General features: G+C 35.2%; 1 protein-coding gene and 1 pseudogene across 7 annotated transcripts in view; one reads left to right on the top strand and one right to left on the bottom strand.

The window, feature by feature from the left end:
* Positions 1-10,577: 10,577 nt before the first annotated feature.
* Positions 10,578-24,222, bottom strand: part of LOC127256571 (casein kinase 1-like protein HD16) — a 30,010-nt gene continuing 16,365 nt past the window's right edge. For 2 of the 7 annotated variants that reach the window (XM_051282649.1, XM_051282645.1), the window contains exons 2-17: positions 16,086-16,553; positions 15,817-15,942; positions 15,654-15,727; positions 15,499-15,568; positions 15,374-15,429; positions 15,154-15,225; positions 14,910-15,004; positions 14,765-14,831; positions 14,557-14,686; positions 14,253-14,471; positions 13,883-14,013; positions 12,187-12,361; positions 11,993-12,083; positions 11,622-11,779; positions 11,311-11,499; positions 10,578-11,060 (exon numbers count right to left, since the gene is read on the bottom strand). In XM_051282649.1, the coding sequence (XP_051138606.1) occupies positions 11,001-11,060; positions 11,311-11,499; positions 11,622-11,779; positions 11,993-12,083; positions 12,187-12,361; positions 13,883-14,013; positions 14,253-14,471; positions 14,557-14,686; positions 14,765-14,831; positions 14,910-15,004; positions 15,154-15,225; positions 15,374-15,429; positions 15,499-15,568; positions 15,654-15,727; positions 15,817-15,942; positions 16,086-16,502 (2,130 nt within the window). In that variant the 5' untranslated portion in view covers positions 16,503-16,553 and the 3' untranslated portion in view covers positions 10,578-11,000. Of the gene's footprint in view, positions 11,061-11,310; positions 11,500-11,621; positions 11,780-11,992; positions 12,084-12,186; positions 12,362-13,882; positions 14,014-14,252; positions 14,472-14,556; positions 14,687-14,764; positions 14,832-14,909; positions 15,005-15,153; positions 15,226-15,373; positions 15,430-15,498; positions 15,569-15,653; positions 15,728-15,816; positions 15,943-16,085; positions 16,589-17,302; positions 17,590-24,222 lie in introns of those variants that run through there. The other 5 variants (XM_051282646.1, XM_051282648.1, XM_051282642.1 and 2 more) reach the window with 5 other exon arrangements.
* On the top strand, positions 21,427-23,874 carry LOC127256574 (eukaryotic translation initiation factor NCBP-like; annotated as a pseudogene).

The following is a 24,222-nucleotide window of genomic DNA, read 5'->3' as shown; positions in this document are numbered from 1 at the left end:
GGGCGGCACAGAGAAATGAGTGTGATCGCATTTGCTCGTTTAAGCCGATTCTCGACTCGGTTGGTACTTGACCTTAGGGGATTTACAACGAGGCTTCAGCGACACCCGGCGAAGAACATTATAAGCAAGAAAATCTACTGTCACTAGATATTTCTGTGACCCAATAGACCACCGCCTATGCCCCATGAATTATTCTTCCAACCGTTCCGCTAGTGGCTCTACCCCTCTGATACCTCTCTTTAATCGGAATCGAATTCAAAACAGCAACTAAGCAGGTCGACAAGGCTCCCGCGTACTTAGCTACGTTGAACTACCCGGAATCTGCTTTTGGCACGAAATAGGGCTGAAATAGTCGATTCTTCTACCGCCCTTCCACAACCTTGTCAAAATCCAACTTGAACAATTCAAATCGAACATGGAATTTTTGGGTGAAGGTGAGGCGGAGAAATATGATAGGATTTTACTAGCTAAAATAATATGCAGGAATTAAAAGAAAAAAAGGGGAGAAAATCAGTTTGCTCGCGACACAAAACCAAAGATATTGTATTATTAAACTAGATAAAAATATGGGAGAAAAGAAATGGAGAAAATGGAGTGTATGGAATGTATATTATTGTGAATATATGGTGTATATATATGTATGGTACAATTAGAGGGGATATTTATAGGGGAAAAAACTTTTAGAAGCTTCGCGGTTACAACCGCCCATGAATAACTACTTCTAAAAATAACTACTAACTATCTCTAAAAATAACCATAAATAACTACCTCTAAAAATACCTACTAATATAACTACTAATAACTACCTATTTTCTAGAAGGTTCTACAATAAAAATTACACAAAAATAGCAAAAAAATTGCTAAAAAGTAGTGCAGGAATTTAATATAGGAGCTAAGAGAGTGCAAAAATAAATGCAGGGCTGAAATAAATGCAGGAGCTGGGGGTGCAGAGCAGTAAATACAGGCAATGATTGCAGCGAGAATTAATGCAGCCGCCGCTCATGGAGTCCGCGCAGCCGTCGCTTATCTTCCGCGCTCATAAATACAGCCGCCGCTCGCTTTCCGCGCTCGCTTGCCTTCCGCGCTCGCTTGCCTTCTGCGTCAGCCGTCGTTTGCCTTCCGCGCTCATAAATACAGCCGCCGCTCGCTTTCTGCGCTCGCTTGCCTTCCGCGTCAGCCGTCGCTTGTCTTCCGCGCCAGCCGTCACTTGTCTTCCGCGCTTGGTTGACTTTGACTTTTGCGCATTGACTTTCTGGCGTTGACTGTTGACTTTTGTTGACTTCCACGACAGTGACTGTTTTTTTCGCTTCTGAAGCCATTTTTTCATTTTTTAAGGCAAGTTTTGGACTCTCATATGAGTTTTCAAGCATTATTTCATCTATATAAATAATGAACATCTAATAAATATTTATTTAAATAAATAATACTTATTAAATAAAATTAATTTAGTTAAAATTAAATAATACTTATTCAAAAAATACATCAATTAATTTAATTTATATACCAAAATAATTATAAATTACACTTAAAAACTAATAATTTAATATTATACAAACAAGATGAAATGAATACAATTATTAGAATAAATTAACATAAATAATATCAAAATTCGACATAAATAAATAAATATAAGCTATAAAATATGACAAAATCAAGAGTTATCAGGAGGTTCGGGAGCAGCTTCAGTCAGTCACGGGCTTCAGAGTGGCTGACCTCCAACTTACTTATCTTGGTGCGCCCCTCTATGTGGGGAATCAGGGGAGCATTTTGTATGAGGAGCTTCTAGGGAAGCTTCGGAGATACTTGAGCCATTGGGATCGGGCTGTCTTATCACATGGCGGTTGATTACAGCTTATCCAGAGCACACTTTTGTCCCTACCACTATGCTTGCTTCAGGTTTTGCATCATCCACAGTCGATCCTTCGTGAGGTTGAGCAGATCTGTGCGCATTTCTTTGGGGCTCGTATCATGGTCACCGCCACCGTCATTGGATTTCGTGGACGGATGCGGCACGGCTACAGGACGAGGGTGGTTTGGGAGTTAAGCGCTTATCGGATATAGTTCATGCTTTCTCTATGAAGCTTTGGTGGAAGCTTCGTGAGGGTTCCTCTTTGTGGGCGCAGACGATGCGGCACAAATACTTTCGTGATTCCTTCCCGGGTAGTGCTCCTTGTCGGATATACGACAGCCCGGTGTGGAAGCGCTTGTTCCGTGTTAGGGATGAGGTCCAATTGCAGATATATTGGACTCTGGGTCGAGGGGAGTGATATTTTTGGAAGGATAGATGGTTCGGAAAGCAGCCCCTTTCGACCTTCCGGGGGATAGACGGCCGCCACCGCCGATACTGGTCCGGGATATATGGATGGCTGGGTCATGAGATGTTGAGCGTTTACGTGCTTATCTTCTGGAGTCACTAGTTCAACGTGTTATGGAGGTTCTTATCGATAGACAGTCAGAGGACCGGATGAGTTGGATGGCTGCGCCATCTGGCACATTTACGACTTCTTCGGCTTGCGAGCTTTGCCGTGATACGGGGGTACGGAGTTGGCTTTCATGGATATTATGGTCGCGCCTTTTTACTCCGACGATGTCAGTCTTTTTATGGAGATTATTTCGCTGACGGATACTGACATATGAGATCCTTCAGCATTATGGCGTTTCGATTGTTTCGCGATGTCATTGTTGTTGTATGGAGATGGAGACTATCTCACATCTCTTTATTGGTTCGGAGGTTGCCCGACGAGTGTGGGAGCACTTTGCGGCACTTTTCAGATTATCTTTGCCAGACACATACACTACATCTACTTGTGTCTTCGTGGAGGCTTTCTTCAGCACACTTTCAGAGTATCAGGGCGTATGTTCCGTTGTTGATATTATGGTTCATCTGGATTGCTCGAAACGATGCGAAGCACAAGGGGCTTCGTGTATCTTCCGAGAGGATCATCTGGCATATTCATTCACACTTGCAAACTCTTTGGCTAGCTAGAATTCTCTTACGTTCATATAACAAATCGTCTTGGATTTCGATACCCCCATTTGATTCCTCGGCCTCTGTTTTTGGTGCGATGGGAGGCACCGTCTCTGGGATAGTTAAAGCTGAACACCGATGATGCTTCGCTTGGCAATCCTGGAGCAACAGGAGCGGCTGGAATTATCCGAGATTTAGCCAGGGTAGTACTTATTGCATTTCAGACTCCGATTCCGCAGGCGACGAACACTTTGGCAGAGCTGACAGGGATTCCGGCTGGAGTAGGGATAGCGATTGATCGAGAATTGATGCCGTTATGGATCGAGACAGACTCGACGGCATGAATATCTCTGATCTCCACCAAGATGAGCCACTGGACTCTCCAGCGATGCTTTATGTGTATAGAGAGGGGAACCGCGTCGCAGATGCCTTAAAGACTTAGACGGTTTCTCTCCCGATGGAGAGGACACTTCTCCCTTCAGGTATTCCTTCGTCGATTTAAGGCCTCATTCGAGCGGATGCTGACGGTCTCCCGACCTTCCGTTTTAGGTAGTAGGCTTCTCTCTATTCCTTGATTATTGACTTAGCCTTGATTGATGACATTTAGACTTGATAGCTTAGTATTTGATTTCGATGCCTTAGGCATATTGCTTTAGGCTTTGATACTTAGACTACTAGCTTGTCTTCTCTGATTGCTTTACTGAGACTGTATAGCTTGTATCTATAGAACTACGTATGGCTTGATCCCGTTCGGGCACATAGGCAGCCTACTCTTGGTGCAGCCGTTGCTATATAGTTTTTTTTTAAAAAAAAAACCCAAACCCCAAACCCTAAACCCTCAACCCGTGACAATATTCCCCCACTTCAAGTCGAAAACGCCCTCGTGCGATGCTATTCAAGTGCAATGACATTGTTTCTTGCACTCTCAGTATGCCTCCGACGTCACTCAGTTGACCCTTTTCTGCATATCCTCACTCTTTTGTGCTCATCAACAGCCAACGAGGTCTTTTACCAGGGACACCCCACATGCGACCCACGTTCCGCCGGTCGTCTCCGCACACCATCCAGGACATTTTGTGTTGCAAAATGTGCAATTTTCGCCCAAATATCATTCTTAACGTGATTTTTCCCTCACGAACAATGTTCGGCCCTCTTGGCCCTCCAGCAACATCGAGTATACTCTTCCACCTTGGGAGCACTCCCCTCTTGGAATATCCAGTTGCCTTAGGACATGCTCTTCCTTGACGTGCCCAGTACCATCGAGCGTACTCCCCTACTTTGGGAGCTCTCTACTCTGAAATGTCCAGTTCCCTTGGAACGTGTTCATCTTTGACATGCCCACAGGCATGCTCCTCCCCCTAGCAGTGCCCCGCTTTGTCGCTTCGTTCGCCACCACCGTCAAAGTCCGCTCTGATACCATATGTAACGTGTCTTGAAGCTAACACGCCCGGCGCCTAGGCCACGCCTGCGCTGAGACCTAGACCAGCCGTCTCCTGTGCTAACACGCCACCATACAATATGAGAGAGAATCATACGAAACATGTACCTGCACCAAGACATATGTCGTCAATCAACCGTATATGATAGAGACTCGCACGCATGTGACGGAGTATGGCCGAGAACTTGGAACCGAAATGTCAACCAATAACAATAGCAAGTTTTAGAACTTACAATTTTTTAATATAGCGGATTATAAAGTTTTCAAAATCCGTCATGAACTAACTCTATGGCCATCCTTACTGATGAATTCTATCACGGAATATGTTGACCAACAATAATAAACATGAGACAAATCTTTTAATTGGCAAGTTTCGGTAATACAGAAGGTGCACTAGGCGGTCATTGCGTCAAATACAGCTGCTGCTACTATTTTTTTTTATCTACCCGGTTGGTCAAAGTAAATTTTCTAAAGGCGTGCGTAAAAAGAAAAATTACAGTTCTTTGAATCGTATGGTTATGTTTATTTGGATTTGGTTTGGAAAGGTTTGATTTGAATTTGGATTTAATTTAAATTTTCGTATAGTTTTGAAAAATTGCATTCTTTTCATTTAGGGTGTGTTTGTTTGGGGGTTTGGATTTTGAGTTGGGATTTGAATAGTAAAAATTTTGAATTTGAATAGTTGTATGATGTGATATAAATAGGGTTTGATGTGATGTTTTGAATGTAAAATTGATTTTTAGTATAATATAAAAAATGAAAAATAGGTGTTTGATTTGATGTTTTTGGGGAAAAAAAATTGGATGAATAGTGGAAATCCACCAAAATCCTTCAAACAAACACACCCTTAGTAGATTTTGTTTGAATTTGAGGTTTTGATAGATAATGATGTGATGGGTAATAATTAATTTGATATAAATTTATAATTTAGTAAAAAATAATTTACTAATATATTAATATTATTCTAATATATTATCAATAAATATTTACTAATATTACTATATTATTTTTTTTATAAATATATAATAATTTTTAATTATATTATTATTATAAAATATTTATTTTATTTAAAACTTTGCCCTAACAAACAGTTTTTCCATATCCCTCTTCCTCACCGTTATGTTCTTTGATTTGTTTTTTTGTTTTTGTTTATGTTTTTTTCGCTTTTTCTTTCTTCTTCACCTCCACCCAAGTTCCTTCTTCGCCTCCACCCAAGTTCCTGCGCCCGCCCGGTGAAATATGCCGTTCAATAACAACAACTTGGCGCTGACCATACGTAGTCCGTCGACGAGCAAGATTCCCTGTGCTATCGGTAAGTTTGAGAAAGATTTTTGGTTGATGAAAGAGCTGAAGTTGTAGAATTGAAATGGGGAGAGATGAACGAGAAGGGAGTAAAAGCAAAGAGATAAAAGGTGAGCAGATTTTGTTAGAATTTTGTTTGGTAAGTGAAATGAAAATGGAAAGAAAAGAAGAGAACCTACATATTAAGTGTCAGAGGCTGTTCGGTGTTCCCGCAGCAATGGTTTCGCGCTCAAATCGCCATCTACAGAAAATCCAAAGTGAAACGGAAAGAAGAGAAAAATTGAGATAAAGGCAAAAGAATTCTATTCCATATCGGCAATGCAAATATGTTGAAAAGAATTTTGGACTCTAATTACTATAAATGAATTAATGGGCAAAGAATTGACGAGCTTGGATTGAGCCATATATTAAACATCAAATTTTGAGCCTTGAAGCCTACAAAATTCCAAAAGAATTGTCTTATTTTTTTATTTTATTCGTCTCAAAACAATTTTTTTATTTTATTCGTCTCAAAACAATCGTCTTATTCTCTTATTTTATAATAAAATTATTCCTACTTTTCTAAAGTACTCCTAATTATTACTCTAACCTATTTTTTAAAATCTTAAAAAAAAACAAAAGTATTTCTAGTCTTTTATATTCTACTTTATACCCACTTTTAATTATATTATTATTTTTTAATTCCCATACAATTCCCAACAAGACGTCTCACAGAGAGTGTATATATTGTCTTCCTTTTTTATAGGATACAGTGCCATCTTGTATTTCATGCTTTACTTTACTAACAGATTTTAGAAGAAATAAAATACAACTTATAATCTATTTTTTCACTTAAAAATATCAAATCAATATTTATGTTTTACTTAATAAAATTACATTAAAAAATTATTGTATAGCCACTTCAATTATAGTGCTTATTGGAAATTTATCAACATCATACTGATTATCTCAATTAGCATATAAAAGTTCTATAAATAACATATAAATATATAACAAACATTTTAATGTGTGCCTCTTTTATATGTACGTTGTAAATATATGTCTAATGTTCTGGATATTTATATTTCATATATTGTCTAGTACATATAAATATGCTATCGGTTGTGGTTGTCCCACATTTACATTAAAACAAAATATTATTCAACTAAATTTTTACAATCCATCAAACTAGCAAATTACATCCAATCAAACCCTGTAACAGGGACTGGAATGGCGGCTGGACTGAACAAATACTATCTCAGCAACAAAAGAGCCTACAAATGTATAGACGGTTCTGGTTGCACTTTGCACCCCTCAGTCCAATCCTTCTTCGTATTGTTTAAAAACCATCAGTCATATGCAGCAGCTCTTATGCTATCTATGTGTACTATTGTTGAATTACATTCCACGGCTGATTTTGAACTTCTTAAAGAGAGCAACACTAGCCGGTTACAGCAAGCAAAACCAGCAAGGACACGTAGCAGTGCACACAATAATTATCAATAATACTAAACCTTGGGTGGAAGGAGTATCATTTCCATTTAAACAAACCCACACACAACACCATTGACAATATAAATCCTTCAGTGGAAGGAGTACCATTTTTCTTTACAGAGAAGTAAAAATAATTCTCATAAAATTCAAGAGGCAAACAAACAAATGTGTCTCCCTAGTAGACGATTCTGCTTCCAGAGAAGGCACCAAAAGGGCAAGTGCTTATCCTATTTCTAATAAAATTCAAGAAACTATGACTGGTGTCAGCAAAACACGAATATGAATCAGAATGCAATAGCATTCTTCATTCTCTTTTGGATTCACATTGCACGTTACCATTATTTGACCAGCCAAACTCAAGATAGTAGTTTCATGAATATGCTATGCTGGTACATAAATCTCAGTTGAGATTTTATCAGGCTTCTCGAAAGATATACATATACCTCTACATTCGGATGCATCCAACCACCCTACTACTGATGCTTATATTAAATATCATAAGTTCAATCCACAGAGAAACAGAAACATGCTTCTTGAAGTTATGTAGATATGCATAATGCAAACACAGTGACTATAGCACGTAATACAAATACGGCTATACCACCTCAATTTTGCAGATCATTAACAAGTTACATTCCAAGATTATATCCAGACTTCTTTTACTATTGACAAAGGCATCAAGAGGTGCAGGTTATGGAACACTCAAAAGATTTAATTTGTGGGACGTTGTTGCGACACCTATAGAAGGCCTCTCCTATACGCATCTGCTTGTTCTGGTGAAGGGCAACAATCAGTTAGGACTGATATGTTTCATTGATACAATGCTTAAATTGCCTAGACAGGAATCAACAACCCAAATTCTGACAAGTCAAACTCAATACCATGAGTCAAGTAAATCACAAAGTCAAGATCCGAGTAACCAAAAGTTGTTCTAAAATTAGCTTGATGAACAATCATAAAATATTCCCCCTCCGAGAGCCCTAGCACATCATTATTTAGGTTAGCATCATTATGATCAGCACAAACACCTACAAATTGACACCTAGAAATCTCATAATCTTTCCTAGACTTGTAATGACAAAGTGAGTGCAATACACCACTTACCATAAAAAACAAAATAAATGTTCTCCGTCATTAACCATCACCATTACAATTCCCTCCCACTCATGTAACCATGGAAATCATGATATCAAATGTTTGGCAAGTAGTAACTAAAGAATCCAAATAGAACAGCAATGCACCATCTTTATATCTACTGCTCATCAGTACCACAAGGAAAATAGGTTGTCAGTGCTGCCTTGACCCGTGACAATTGGAATAACTTAATTAATTCCATGTACATTCAACTACAAAAGCAGTCCAAATGTAGCATCTTTTATTATTGACTTCATACAGTGGGAACAAGAAATTCATGCATAATGATAAGAAATGGGTGCGAACCAGCAATCACAAGCAGAGAAATTCTGGTGGCTGAGGACATGGGGATCTAGATGAAAATCCACATAACGGTTGGTTGGTTGGGAAAGGTTGTAATGGATGCTCAGCTCAAGTGGACATGGCCTCCCAGGTCCACAGTGCTTCCTTTCATCCTGCAAGTGCCCTAACAATGGAAATGGGACATCGGGGGATCTAAATTTGTCTACATGAATAGGCCATTTTCGAGGAAATGAAAATCTGACTTAACTTGCGTACAAATCAATATTTAACCCAGTATTGTCAGCAAGTTTGATGTGGCAAAGAAGTCAATTCAAGTGCAGACCATTTGAATGACACAGCAGCTTGTATGATGTATAATTCATACAAGTTAGCAGTAGAAATTAAGTCAATATTTATCATTTTCTATTCATTCATAAAATCACAATGTAAACTAATTCACAATCACGCAATAATAAGGTGTTCTAAAAATCTCCTTATTTCACCCGATGAAGATCAAGAAATGACAATAAAAATTATCACAAAACCGTGCTTACATAGATCTTCAAAATATCAAGATACACAGACAACCTGTATGATCTAACAAAGGGTAGAAATCATCAGAGAAACATAGGTGCTTAAGCCAAGGCAGCGAGTACCTTGTGATGTTACTATTTTTCATATACATAGTTTTGTGCTTGGCATCAGATCATGTGAGCTCCTCGTGTGCTCAGGAACGAAGCCTTGAATGTATTCTCTACGCCTTAAAACATGATATAAAGACCAACACTAAGTTACTACTAACAATAATGATGGAAAAAAAATAATAGGAAAAAGGAAAATAGAGAAACTTATAAGGTATTAGGGTTCCACAGACATTCAATCAGAGTGGGATTCTTCCTCCATATCAGCAGAATCGAGGGATGAAGAAGAGGTGAGATAAGGGTTGTTGGGGGAAGGGGGACATAAGAACGTCCACAGACAAAGGGCGAGGCGGTGGAGCTGCTGAAAGGGGAAGCAGAAGAGGAGGTAGAGGACCTGATCGCTACCCAACCGTTCTGGGTTGCACGCGATGTATTGGCAGGCATCCGCCGATACCCTCGCCACCCCCACGACGAAGGGGCTGTTGAACACCATCTCTCTCTGCGCTAATTGCTTTATTTTTATTAGGGTAAATTATATACTAAGTAGTATATGGAGTATTATGTTAAAAGTTGTACAATATTTATTGTTATATTTTACTGTGCAATCTCGTTTACTTAATTACAAAAAGCATAATGTGTGTTTACTTATTTGGTTTTGTTCTTAATAATAAAATTTTGAATTAAAATAATTATTGAATATGATATAAAATATTGACATGATATGATATTTAAATGTACAAATAAATTTTAGAGTAATATATAATAAATAAAAAATAAATATTTAATTTAATATTTTTTAAAAAATAAAATGAACTTTGCTTGGTTGGCTGTATTAAAATATTTAGTAAAATTATAATATTAATAGTTTATATTAAAATGATGAGTGGAGATATTTATATTTTATTTTTTAAAATTTTCATTTATGTTATTTTAGATTTAAAAATATTAAAATTTTTAGTTATTAATTATTTAAAATTGTGAAATAAATAATAATTTTTAAAAAATAAAATTAAAGAAAATTAAAATATAAAAATTATTCTAAAATTAGGTTATATAATTTATCATAAATTAATTTTTTGAAGCCGATAAATTATTTAAAAAAAACTAATTTATCAAACAATTGACTTTTTATTGATAAACAACTAAAAATTATTCAATAACTAAAATTTGTTAAATAAATTTGAAAAAAATTATTATCCAAACCCTCGTTAGACTCATCTGGATTAGCTTAAAAAATAAATCTTTTGCTTATTTTTTGGACAAAAATCAATGCAAACATGTAGAAACTGTTTTTTTAAAAGCAACCAAGCCTTACAAAACAAAACAAATAGATGCTGCGTCGAACCTAAATATTTGATCGATGCAATCAATCTCTCAGCATCAACCCAACCACATCCACACCAGATAGAATAGCATCCACATACTTCTCCCCACAATTGGAATTTCATAATATTACAAGCCAGGGATCAAAGACTTAAGAACTCGACTCCCATTACAATTCCCCGTGCAAAAACATAGGCTCACAACATAATAATATTTTGTCACCCCCAGCTTATGTCCCACCCACTAGCCAGTTACATAATCTTTTCCCAGGGTACTTGTCACATTTAAAAGAGAACACAAGAGGTAATTTTTACAGGCTATAAAAGGCGGTCATCCAGACTCGCTTAATTTTGCCCAAGTGTATGAGATCTAAAGCTGAGGATCTCAGCTTTTGAAATTTTGACCCCATCTTCAAAACAAATACAGGTACTCAACAGCTTCAACAGACAGTACGACCATAACATATTGATGCAATGTAGAGATTCTTGGACCACTTTTCCTGTAATACAAAATGGGAAGCTCTAATCAGCCAGCTGCACATTGCTACTTACAACTTTGGAGAAAATAATTTGCAAACAATAACACAGACCCTATTGTCCTATTTGAATGTTTCTCATCCACAGCTTTTTAATGTAAACTACAGAACAGTATGGAAGACATCAACCAAAATAATTGCTCTCACCCTACTAGGCATTAAACTCCTGACATGATGTTTATAGAAAAGGTTGAGAGAAGCTTAGCCAGTGTACCTTCACATGGTTGCTTGGAAATGCTGACGTGCGAAGAGTCTCCTGTGTCTCATCCACCATCTTCCGTCTGGGAATGCTAAGTATGAAAGCTGCTTGATCAGCAGTAGCAGCCATTGAAGTTATTCTATACCCACTTTCCCATCTGCGATGGATTCCCTCACTAGGATAGAGAAAATCAAGCTCAACAACCTAAGACCCAGACAAACCAGTGAAGACCGCTTAAGGAATATTTCATTTGCACATATATATTATATATATAAAAAATCAAAAAGAAAAAGAAATGTCTTAACCGATACACATAAAACCCTTACCTGCTCTGAATATCCGGAATTTCTGGACATTACTACACCCCAGCGACTGCCAGCTGTAGTCATGGAAGTAACATGAAAGCCTTCTTTCCACTTTTTATTAATCCACTTGAATGGAAATGATTCACTAACTTTATAAGACTGTTGGGTGTATGGAGTTCCTAGCCAAAATTATCATACCATATCATTAGCCTATCACATATGATTATTGCAACATCAGCCTTCACAGCTTCAGTTATGCACATTGTGCATTTTTCAGATGGGAATGCACTGAAGAATAGAATATCATAATAAAAAATGTGAAACTATGGGCAGGATGAGGGACAGAGATTCCACACACGAAGAACATGCTGAATAGAGTAACTTCGACCAACCTTTAGACATAACAACCAATGAACTCCCATTAGCTGCACCAGCTATAGAACTGATGTAATAGTTTTTTTCCCATTGTTCCATAATCCAATCCTGACATAAAGCAAACGATACTATCATTCAGATGGCCAAGTATGTCCAACTTGAAGGGTGATATCACAAATTAATGGTACCAAATATAAGCAAGATGCCTAACCTTGTGAAGAAAAACAGCTGAAAGCTCATAGACCTGTGACGAGAAACCTGTTCCCGCATCCATGATCAAGGCCCAAAGATTAGCAGCAGAAGCCACACAGCTAATATACAAGCCATCTTCATTACCCTTCTCGACATGCTGATGGAGTCTTGAATCTGCAACATTATAGTGGTATCTACCAAAAAAAACAAAACACCAAATAAAATGAAGTTATACCACACAAATAATTATAGAGGGAGTAAGCACTAGGATTGAGAAATATATACATGCAAAATAGGAATATTTCTGGTCAACTCAATTTCGCACAATGCATCACTTGTGAGATGAGAGCCAAATTACACTTAGTTCCGATTTTCAGCAATATTTAAACAATTAAGTATCTAAGCATCAATTAGGTTTTCTTTGGATGTGTTTGGGAGTGGTTTGGTGTTTTGGAAGTGCTAGGATTTAAAAATGAATCAGTTCTTTGATGTAATGACTGCTATGGAAGAAAAAATATGGCAAATTATACAGAACTGGTTAAGGAAACACATCCAATACACCCTGGAATCTAATAAAGATATTCAAATTCCTCAAAGATCTTCCATAAGTTAACATGCACAACCAAACTTCCATCCTATTGTGCGTGAAAGGAGATGGTTAAATTGCTTAGTGGTGTGCACAATGTATACTAGTTGGAATTATGTCAAATTCTCTAATTTTCGTCAAGTTAATAAATTGCCCAACCATATCCATGAAATGTTAATTTGCACATTGCGAATGTTTAAATTTTCTCCAGCCACAAAAGTAAAAGTAAAATCTTCATTTAGAGCTGTGCAAGTTCGACCAGCCTAACTATCATACAAAAGGGAAAAGCCTTCGAAACATGTCATCAGTCATTCAAAAGGACAAATACTTCTTAAATTATTAGCAAATATATCATTCGCTTTATTCTTTTTCATTTTGCTTACTTTTCTTTGATTGAAATGTTAGCTTCAGTAGTATGTATGAGCTTGTGGCATAGGATTTCAAAAATAGTAGAATCTAATAAAGAAACCAAATAAGTGCTCACAATGAAGAAGAGCAACAATGTGAAGAACACACAAGTGTAAATACATCCATGTTATCACTAGAAAATAAGCCAAATGGCCTTTGAATATTTGTGGAGATCCTTTTAGCTCTATTACAATTCAGCAACAAATTTGTTAAGTAAGGATGCCTTTATTGTTCTTGTGAAATGCCAACAAATACATTCATTCCAACTAGAATGCTGTTTCATAAAAAACTAAAATCTTATGCTAGCTCCAGTTTAGTTATAGCTTGGAGCTTGCATCCATATTCATATTAAACCAACGCTTTGAGAAAAAGACAGGATAAAATTCTAGAAAGAGCCAAAGCAAACCCACCTTGTAAGCTGGATTACAGCCCTTATGCAAAATCATCATAATTTCTAGATTATTTTAATAGAAAAGCAGGGGACAATCTCACTGAATACCTTATCAAATAATAAGACTATAGCAGGGTTCATTGGTAGGTTCTCTATTCACACGGTCCTTAAAAATATTTTCATAGAATTAAATAAGATAATTCATTTCTATTATCATTTTCTCAACATATTTGTGGGGTTTGCTTGCGCCTTAGAGAAAATTACACTAAAAAATTTGTAGCATACTAGCGGGAAGTTTCAGCAGAATAATATGTATGATTAGTGAGTGACCTTTGCTTCATGGGCCGACGTGCATTATACACAGAAATCCACTGCGTAGCAGGACTACCCAGGCGTACTTTCTTCTTTGGTTGTTCATCCTCTTCCAAGTTAATAAGTAATCTCCCACGCTTTTGGCCAACCTATACAAGAGATGGAAGTTAAATATAAGTCCATACAAATGAAACGAGATTAAAATCCATTTGTTAAGCACTGGTATGTTTCTTGTGTGAGGTTGGCTCTGTTGGCGCTTGTAACCTGCATTGCAAGACTCCCAAGGTGCCAATATCCATAAAAACAGGTAACACTCACAAAGTCATCGGATGTCAATAAAGATTTATGCCTACTCGAATAGCAGAATTACAAAGAGCTTTTATTCTACCTTAAGAGCCCCATCAATTCTAATTGGTCTCAGTGTCGTGCATGGTTCAATGAGACTTTCAAAAAAGGAGATCAGCTTAGAGTAATTTGGCTCCTCATCAAACTTCATATTAGTAACAGCCTCAAGAAACTGTTTGAATGGAGCAGGGCAAAAGCAACACATCAATTCTGGAGAAGTCGCCATCTTCTTTTTGCATACTAAAAAACTCTTGTTGTCGCCCTGCCATCACCAAACGTTAGGAAGAACATGATAAGTCTAATTTGAAATAAATTCCAGATGAATAAGAAGCAATCCAGCCAATCACCTGATAACCTTGCCATGGTAACCTTCCCTTTATGAGAAATATCAGTGTGTATGCCAGAGATTCAAGATCATCCCTCCGACTTCCAGTGCGACCCAAGTGTGCATGCACACTTGCATACCTTATTGTGCCTCTGGGAGCATTCAGGGTTTATTAATCACAACTGAGAAAGAAACATCCAACAACTTTTTTCAAAGCAAAATTCACAAACCTGAATATATCTGGTCTTTGATCATAGTCAACATGCTGACCAGATGATGCATCTTTCCACCTGGAAGCTGCATATCAAAAGATTAGAAGCATGGGCAATCAATGATTAAAAGGGGAAAAAAAAAGAATAGAGTAGAGCATCATACCCAAACCAAGATCAATAAGAAATAGCTTCTTCTCATCAGCTGTTCCAGGCTGACCCAGTAAAAAATTCTCTGGTTTTACATCTCCATGCACAAATCTGGATAAATGATAAATTAATGATTCAATATGTACTGAAAAGATAGAGGCAATTCAGAAGCAAAATATATAAACCAAGATTATAAGGGTCGTACTGTTTCAACTAAGCTTATTTTAAATGTGATGGTAAAAAGAATGAGGATGTTTTACCCCTTCATATGAAGCTTTTCAAGAATCGAAATAGCTTCAGCTGCAATGCAGGCAACCATATTTGGAGACATCCTGTTTAAAGTGTTCAACATCAAACAAGGAAACATGTCGTATTAAAGGATAATATAAATATAATGGAGATTTGTTTGGCCAGATTCCGTGCCAGAGATAGTGTGATCAATAGGAATTGTAGGATTAAAGATAAGGAAGCGGATCTTACGACTGTCCCAAAGAGTTCCAAACATCCCAAAGACTGGGCCCAAGCATGTCCATTACCTGAAGATTTATTCATTAGTAATAAAACAAGAAATTTTTTAAGGCTACCTGAAAGTAATCAAAACTGACCAGAATGTAAAAATCTCCTTGACGACCCTTATAGTGCACCCATGGGATTCCATAACATCCATTCAGGGTGCTTTGAATATAACAAGACAAAAACCAACATGAGCATTTGAAAATAAGAAGAATTAGAATGCCCTCAAAACATAATACAGACTTACTTGTACACCTGCCACTCATATGGAGGGCCATAATTGCAACCCTTGCTATTTCGGTGTTCAAACTTCAATGCTACCTACACAAGACAATATTTTAATTAAGTTTAACAGCAAGATATAGTATTACTGATTATTCCAACTATCAATAGTTATCTGCGAATGACACCTCAATTGCATCTGGTCCCGTTCTTTCTGTGCCACCACTAACCCTTCTGCCAACGTAAACTTGGCCAAATCCACCCTTACCTAATTTCCTTTCTGTTTTATACATTGGAGAATTGCCCACTTGCACCTGTCCCCAACAAACAAAGTTGAATAAACTGAAATATCTTAATAACAAAAACTAGGAAAAACCAAGAACCATATCAACTGCACTCATAATACCAAGCAGCTTAATAAAAAAAGAATGAGGATATAAAGAAAAAGAAAGATTACCCTCTCGGGCACCGGAGTAGTACTGGCTTCTTCTTCAACTCCGACTACTTTATCAGCGCTCCCACCATCCATGGCAATTTCCTTATCTGCGACTCCCTCTATTCTATTATAAGCAGGTTCCGCAGTTCCAGCCCCAGCACCAACACCAACAGCTTGAGGAAGAACCTCACAAGGTGGCTCTGGGTCTAAATCTATCAACCTAACCCCTCTGCCTCTTCCTGCGGCAGTTGGTCTAGTGGGTGTTGCTGCAGAAGGTCCTTTTGCTACAGCTGTTGCATTGCCTCTCCCTCTTCCCCTCCTCCTGGTTCTATTCTGAGCAGGTGCAAGAAAATTTTCTTCTTGATTGGTGGGCTGAGGGGCAGGCTGGAGATCACCAAGCCGTTTTGATCTCCGTGCTCCGCTACGCAATTCTGGCATCCTCACCCATGCAACTCACCTCACACTCACAGCCCCCCTTGCGCTCAGAATCTTCACGTAAGAATAGCCATGAAGAACATAAGATTCTGCTTTATCAAGACAGGAATCAAATCGGCAAGGCATAAAATTAAACATATCAGAAAATATTACAAACAATAATTTGACAAATAAATCAAGCCAGCATGACAAAAGGACATGAGTTTAAAGAATGTCTGTATAAAGGGTAAGACTTTTAGAAAAACGTCCAGTGAATGACGGTGATGTCGATCTAACTTGAACGCGTGCTTCAAAGTAGGATGTTAAAAACAAAAGGTAGGGCATAGATGAATATATCATCGAAAAACCGGTTACGGAAAGGAGAAAACAGAAGAAAACAAGAACAGAATCGCCAATATCTACAGTTACTTAAAATCATGAATTGTAACCTATACAAAAAGGCCAGGTGCGAAATCCTTATAAGAAATTCTCTTAAAAAACAAGCAGATAGATGGAAATAAGATCAGACAAACAAATATATATATACATACATACATACATAATCGAAGAAATAAATCGACTGAGTTTCCGATAATTCAAAGAAGCTTGAATGGTAGACAGCCATCGTGCATTTAATAAAAATAACAGTACATGGTAAATAAAAATGAGGAATTCACACAGCCAAAAATACAGATCGTATCACAGAAACAGAAGAAACAGGAGAATCGAAGACAAAATACGGACAAAACTAGTTAAGAATCCAATCCAATCAACCCATCAACAACAGATCTTCAGTGAAAATACTCATGGCATATTATTGTTACCTTGAACGGGGTTTACCGTTTTTCAAGGAAAAGGAGAAAGAAAGGGCAAGTGTTAACAACAGAATCTGCGATTTGAGTCCGAGGTGCGGAACTGGACGAAAAGGAAAGAGGTAAGAATTTTCGGAGGGGGCTGCGTGTTTCAATATATCGAAGTGTTGTGTTGGTATGGATGGATCATATGGCTATCCTTTTTGTTCATCCGTCTGCACAAAGCACGCCCTGCCTGCCCAGCCCTGCCCTGCCTTCATTATATATTGGGCGGTGGGAGTGGGGGTGTGCTGGGTTGGGTTGGGTAGGTCATTTCTTTTTCTTTTCTTTTCTTTTCCTTCCTCTTATTCTTATTTTTATTAATTAGTAGTCGTATTTCATTTATATTATTACCCACTCTGCCCCTGCCCCTGCCCCTGAAAGAGAATTGCCGATGCCCTTGCCGCTTGAGAGAGAGAGAAATACGAAGAAAAGCCGAAACGAAACCATTGGGTTATTTCTTCGTGGGATTACTTCAGCCAATAAAATGAAATGACAGGCATTCGAAGGTCACTCCCCCGGTTGTCGACGAAGAAATTACTCAGAAAGCAATTGTCTGTGTTTGGTGGACTGGATCGTGCGTTCATTTCAAACAGGTGCATTTATTGGATTTATAGCTTCTGAATGATTCATATTCGAGACTATTTTCGGCCCAATTCGATCGTAATTTGGTCCAATTTGCTTTGAACGGGAAATGGTGATCTCAAAATGTGGTTAGGGTTTATTTACGTCGATATATATATATATATATATATGTTTCGTTTCATTCGGTGTTTTTAGAAAAAAATAATATTTAGCATATAGTATGAGTAATTGTGTTAAAATTATAAAATATATAATATAAAAGATATTTATACAAAAAAAAAATTATATAAATATAAAAATATTTTTAATATTAAATATTAAATTAAATATTTGACTTTTTAAATTTTTGTAAAGAGTATTTAAATATTTTTCTTTTTTTACTTTTTGATTTTTTATAAAATATTATGTGTTTTAATTAATTTTTTTTTGGAAATTGCAATTCAAGGAAAGAACATAGTGATATAATCCACATATATCAGCAGCCTTAGTGTTGTTTACAAATACTCTCTTTGTCCGGGATCTATTATCTTTTTTGTTCATCGATAATTTCTTTTTATTTTTTATAAATTTATCACTATTAAACACACTTAACAAATATCATCAAAAAAAAAAAATAATGTGTTTAACAAATATCATCAAAAAAAATAATAATAATATTTGTATCATATATATTTTACTGAGATATAACATAGAAATATTTAAACACATATTCAAAAAAAAAATTAAAATTCATTAAATAATTAATTTTGCTATCTAAATAATTAACCTGTACTACCTAAATTTTCATGTCCAAACAAAATATATTTTTAGAGTTTTTTATAGGTAAATTTGCTTATAACTCTCATGTGATTTCGAAATTCAGCGTAAGATCTGGGGTTTTATGCAATATTTTTGAAAGTATAAGTGAGCGTCATGCAATTTTTTAAAGTAAAATGGGGATTTATGCTGAGTTTCGAAACCACAAAGTGGTTTCATGCAACATTTTTTAAAGTATAAGGGGACGTCATGCAATTTTTTAAGTAGAGAGAGAATTTACGCTGAGTTTCGAAACCACAAGTGAGTTATGGACAATTTTGCCTTTTTTATATTATTTATCAAATAATAGTTTTTTCAAAGATACACAGGAGTATGATTGGCTTTTTTTTTTTTTTTTTTTTTAATGTGCATCTTTAATATTAATTATTATATTAATACGCAGTACTCCCTCTGTCCCAAATACTATGTCCACGTTGTCGTTTCTGTCCGTCCCACATACCATGTCACTTTCCTTTTTGGAAAATGATTAAACACTTTAATCTCATTTTAAATTTTTTATTTTTTTTTTAATTTTAATTAAAATAATTAGTTATCTTAATTTTAATTTATAATTATTTATATTATAGAATAATTATTTTTATTAATACACTCTTAATTATCTACTAATTACACCCCTCCTAAAATACCGTGTCTACAGTGTAGCAGACACGGTATCTAGGACGGAAGGAGTACAAATTAAGAAAAAAAATACAAAAATATTTCTATTAGTCTCTTCTAATACAAATACAATGACATTTGCGAAATAAATTATATAAATATAATAGTATTTTTAATATTAAACACAATGATGCAAACGCAAACGGTACCGGTCTTATGGAACGGAGGTAGTATTAAATATTTATAATTTCTTATAGGGGAGAAAAAATACAAAATATAATATATATATACATACACAATATCCAAAAAAAAAAAAAAAAAAAACAAAACTATTGAAATTTATTGAATTTTTTTGGTATGATAATAATATATAAATTGATATTTTTGTATATACCAAAAATATCGTAATTTATTTTGATATTCAATATATTGGTATACTCAGGTATAAATATCTATTATAACAAATTTTCAATATAATATCGATATGATAAAATATTATATCCCAAATCAACCATGTTTTACCATAGACCAAAACACCAAAGGAATCGAATATGAGGAAGAAACAATTCAATGTTGTCTGGAGTTTTTCATTCGTGTTTGCCTGGAGAAGATCAGAAAGAAGATTACATGCATCACTATTCGACCGTTGTTGTTCGTTCAAATCATCAAAAAAGTCGTCTCTGAATTATGCTTTTCCGCTTAAAAATTGCATCACTCTCTGCTATTGGAGAGAAGCCACTACTATTGTTGATGGTTGTCCATCGAGCATTCAGTTAGAATCGTCACTGTCTAGAGTCGATTGACTTAATCAACTAAATCGGATTTAGAATCATGGATGTGCTTTAAGCCTCGCAGAATATGTTTGGTTTTATTTGTGCAATTACAAACAAGAACAAGGAGTTTTGCTTAAGGCTTTGATTGTTTGGTTTCTCCTATTAATTTTCAAAAATTAAATTTTGCCTTCGATTTTATTTTGGACATATTTTATTTGATATATCTATTTATAGGTTGTAAAAACTAAAAGTAGTATCGTAATGATAATTTGTAAGCAACAAGAAATGTATTTATAAGGAACAAGAAAAGTGTTCATAAGTAACAAGAATTTGTTTATAGTTTTGTTGTGTAAACACAATGTTAATTTAATATCTTAATTTTTCATCGCATTATCATCTATGACTAACACATACTCTAGATAACTATTTTGCAAAATATATTACATAACTTTGACCAAAATACGAATATAAATCATCTAATATAGTTACATGATTATAAAAAGAAATCACGCTGTCAGGTAAACTCAGAACCTCACGTGAAAAGAATTCTTTAAATTCAATTTGACTTAAAAAAATATGATAGGAATACAAGTAGTGAATTTATTAATTGATTCACCCGTCCCTATCTATCCACCCACCTCTAAGCCTACATCAATCCATTTCGCACCCAACCTAATATATGATTTCACAATGCACTTCAACGGCGCTTCATCACTTGATTTCAATTTAGTAGTGTAAACTTATTTTTAATCACATTCAATTCAATTTCGAATTCATAAATCAATTTTATAAAAATAAGAAGTTTTAAATATAGATAAATATATTTGTCTACTGATGAGATAAATAAAAATAATTTTTTTTTTAATGAGTCAGATCTGTATAACGTTATATATTATAAAATAAATTATATTAGTTTATATTTGTTAAATAATTAGTGTATTTTACAAAATATAGAACATGTCATTTGTTATGAGACTAATGAATTATATTTTAATTAAAAATTATGCATAATAAATAATATTTATTTAATTTAAAATAAAAAATTCATATTGTATTCATTGGTCCAATAAAGTTTTTATGTTCTTAATTTTGATGGGACATGAATTTTAAAAAAATTTGTTGAAAATAAAAATTAAAGTAAAAAATAAAAATAATATTTTTATTAAAAATGGAAATATAGATATTTTTTATCCGATAACTAAAGAAATAGACCCTCATATGATAGCTAAACATGGCGCCTTCAGTTAAAACTAAAGCCCAAATTATTTTATTCATTTAAACTTTAAAGGGAAAATCACATGGACGGAGTCGGAGAGAAGGGTAGGGCTCATGGCTTACCATGCAATTAGTAGCAGAGAGAAAGGAAACCACCGCCACCGCCACCAATCTACCCCCTCCGGCTGTGGACGAAGATAAAGACCGGATCGCCCTCGATCTCAAGGCTGGTCTCCACCCTCTCAAGGTTCGTTCCCGTTCCTCCTTTTTGTTGTGCTCCCTATTTTGTTGCTTCATCGCTCTATCGCCACCATACTTTTTAACCCCGAAACTCAATGTTAAACTTCTGGGTTTATCGTCTGCCAAGTTTTTAGTTTTCGCCAATCTATTGGAATTAAAGTGAAAATTTATGCGATACAAGTTCCTGCTTTATTATTATTATTATTATTATTATTATTTATTTTCCCTTTTAGATTCTTATATCGATAGCCTATTTATGATTTAACCCTTAGTAAATAATCAATCAGCGTGTGAGTCAAGTGTTTCAAGCTATTTTGAGGGAACCAACAAAGCACATACTTAACTTCTGTGAGTCTGATCACTTGCGAGTTTTGATCGAAACTTTAGCTAATTGTTTCACATTCATTTCACATCATCATCTGGAAACCCATAAGAGGCCTATAAAACTCCTTTAGTTCAACTCCTTAATGGAATGCCATTATTGTCTTCATGGCATTATGTTTTTAAGAAAAAAAATTATCTCATACTTAACTATATTTTTGCGTGCACCTCCCATATATGTATAATCGTGATATATAAATGTGGTTTCTCAGACTCTGCTCGCTGTGATGATTTATTAAAAAAGATAAAACATTGATTTATTGTTTCATGGTCAGTTCCAAGATATCATCCGGAAACCCTTAAGAGATTATGGTATTGACAAATTCGAAGTCTTCTTTTTATTATTTTTTTATTTTCTAGTTCTTTATTAAAATAATTCTATACCTAACTATGTCTGTGCATGTGTTTCCATATTTACTTATTAACATAGTTTGTTATTATTGTTTACTTAGGCTATACTTGTGATAATTTTCACAAATAATGGGGAATGTTTAGAGGAAAAAGTTAGAGAGTTTTGAATTTTAATATGTAATATTTTGAGCAAAGAAAAAAATACACTTTTATATGATTTGGAAAAATGTAAATTTATTATAAAACATATCAAATGCTTTGTGGGAGGAAAGACGCCTGAATTAGTTTTGCAAGAAGTTTGTTCTTTTGTATTTCTAAACCCTGTTTTAATCTATTTAATGTTCTATTTTTCTTTAAAAAAATCATTATGTTCAACAATTAGTCTTTTATATGCAAAATATCACATTAAACAACAATTTTTACTAGAAGTTTTTAAACAGGACAAGGCACTGATAAGAGAAAAATAAGTAATGCTTTGCAGGAGGAAAGACTCCTAAATAATCTTGGAATTTTTTTCAAAATCTTGTCTCTTTTTTTACTTATTTATTTTTTTTACATTTCCTTGCTTATTCTGCAAGTTTGTTTTTTCCTTTCATTTCCATCTGGTTTTTCTCCAGAATCTTCTGATTGTCAAAACCATTTATAATAATTGTGTTTCAGGTGGGGGAAATTTTATGATTAAATTTTTATTTTTATTTTATTTTATATAATTGTATTCATTCATTGTTAAATCTTTTCTTTGTCATCTTCTTTTGAAATCTGTTATATGATTTTCAGCACAAATTTGTATTTTGGTATATTCGCCGAACGCCTAGAGTTCAAACTCAAACATCATATAAGGATAATGTTAAGAAGATTATGGAATTCAGTACGGTATGCTTTCTTTTTCCAGTTTGAATGGTTAAAGGAGGTTGTGATGTCTTAGATGCATCTCTTAAGCTAAATATTCACTGTATTTATTAACGAACATACCATTATTATTTATCTGACGTATTTTAGGTTGAAACCTTCTAGTCTGCTATCGCCACTTAGCTCGACCATCCACATTGCCAAGCCCAACTGATTTGCATTTATTCAAGGCTGGTATCCGTCCACTATGGGAGGTGTACTTATTTGTTGAGTTGTTTTACGTGCTTCTACTTTAATTTAAGATTGTGTTTCATTTAAGTTAAACATTTTATTTTTTCAGGATTCTGCTAACTGCAATGGTGGGAAATGAATTATTAGGTTTAAAAAGATTGTATCAGGCCGGTTTTGGGAGGACCTGGTATGGAGCTAAATGCTTAACAATATATTATTTAAATATTATATATATATATAATTATAATTTAGATGTCAATCATGTGTCCAGGCATAAGCTAATCTCACATAATTTTGTTCCTTGTGTACATAATTTTGATAAATGATTGATCTGTCTATTTGCAGAGAGTGTTCATGGGAGGGGTGATAATGAAGGGCTTTTCTAAGAAATTTTAGAAAATCCTTGAAGCCATTGTTACGCCCTGTCATCTAGTTTTTGCTTCTTATTTTGAACGTTTTTATGCATATCTATTTTTTTTTTATTGGATATGCATATTTTTACTTGCTCAGTCTAGCCAAAAAGTAAACATATTTTTATTTTGATTGTCCAATTATGTAATTTTTTTTCCACAAATATCCCCAATTTACATCACATCATTACTTAAAAAAAAAAAAAAAACAAAAATGTCATTACACTACTCTTAACTACCAACGGGGCTTAACTCACTACATTGGGTGCGCGAACAAATCGCAACCGTCCTCCGATCATTCCCCCGCACCCCACCCTACTCTGGCTTCTTCTCCCTCTCCTCCCTGGCGCTACGTAGAGGGAGCCCTCACACTCACACCCACTTCCACTACCGTTCAATTCAAGAATTTCGATGCCTTTTTACGTTTCTTGTTTTATATTATATT

Source organism: Andrographis paniculata, unplaced genomic scaffold (genome assembly GCF_009805555.1).
Source record: "Andrographis paniculata isolate CXL003 unplaced genomic scaffold, ASM980555v1 Contig56END, whole genome shotgun sequence".
NCBI lineage: Eukaryota > Viridiplantae > Streptophyta > Magnoliopsida > Lamiales > Acanthaceae > Andrographis > Andrographis paniculata.
The sequence above is the reverse complement of the archived record's forward strand: the minus strand, read 5'-3'. Positions and strand labels throughout refer to the sequence as shown.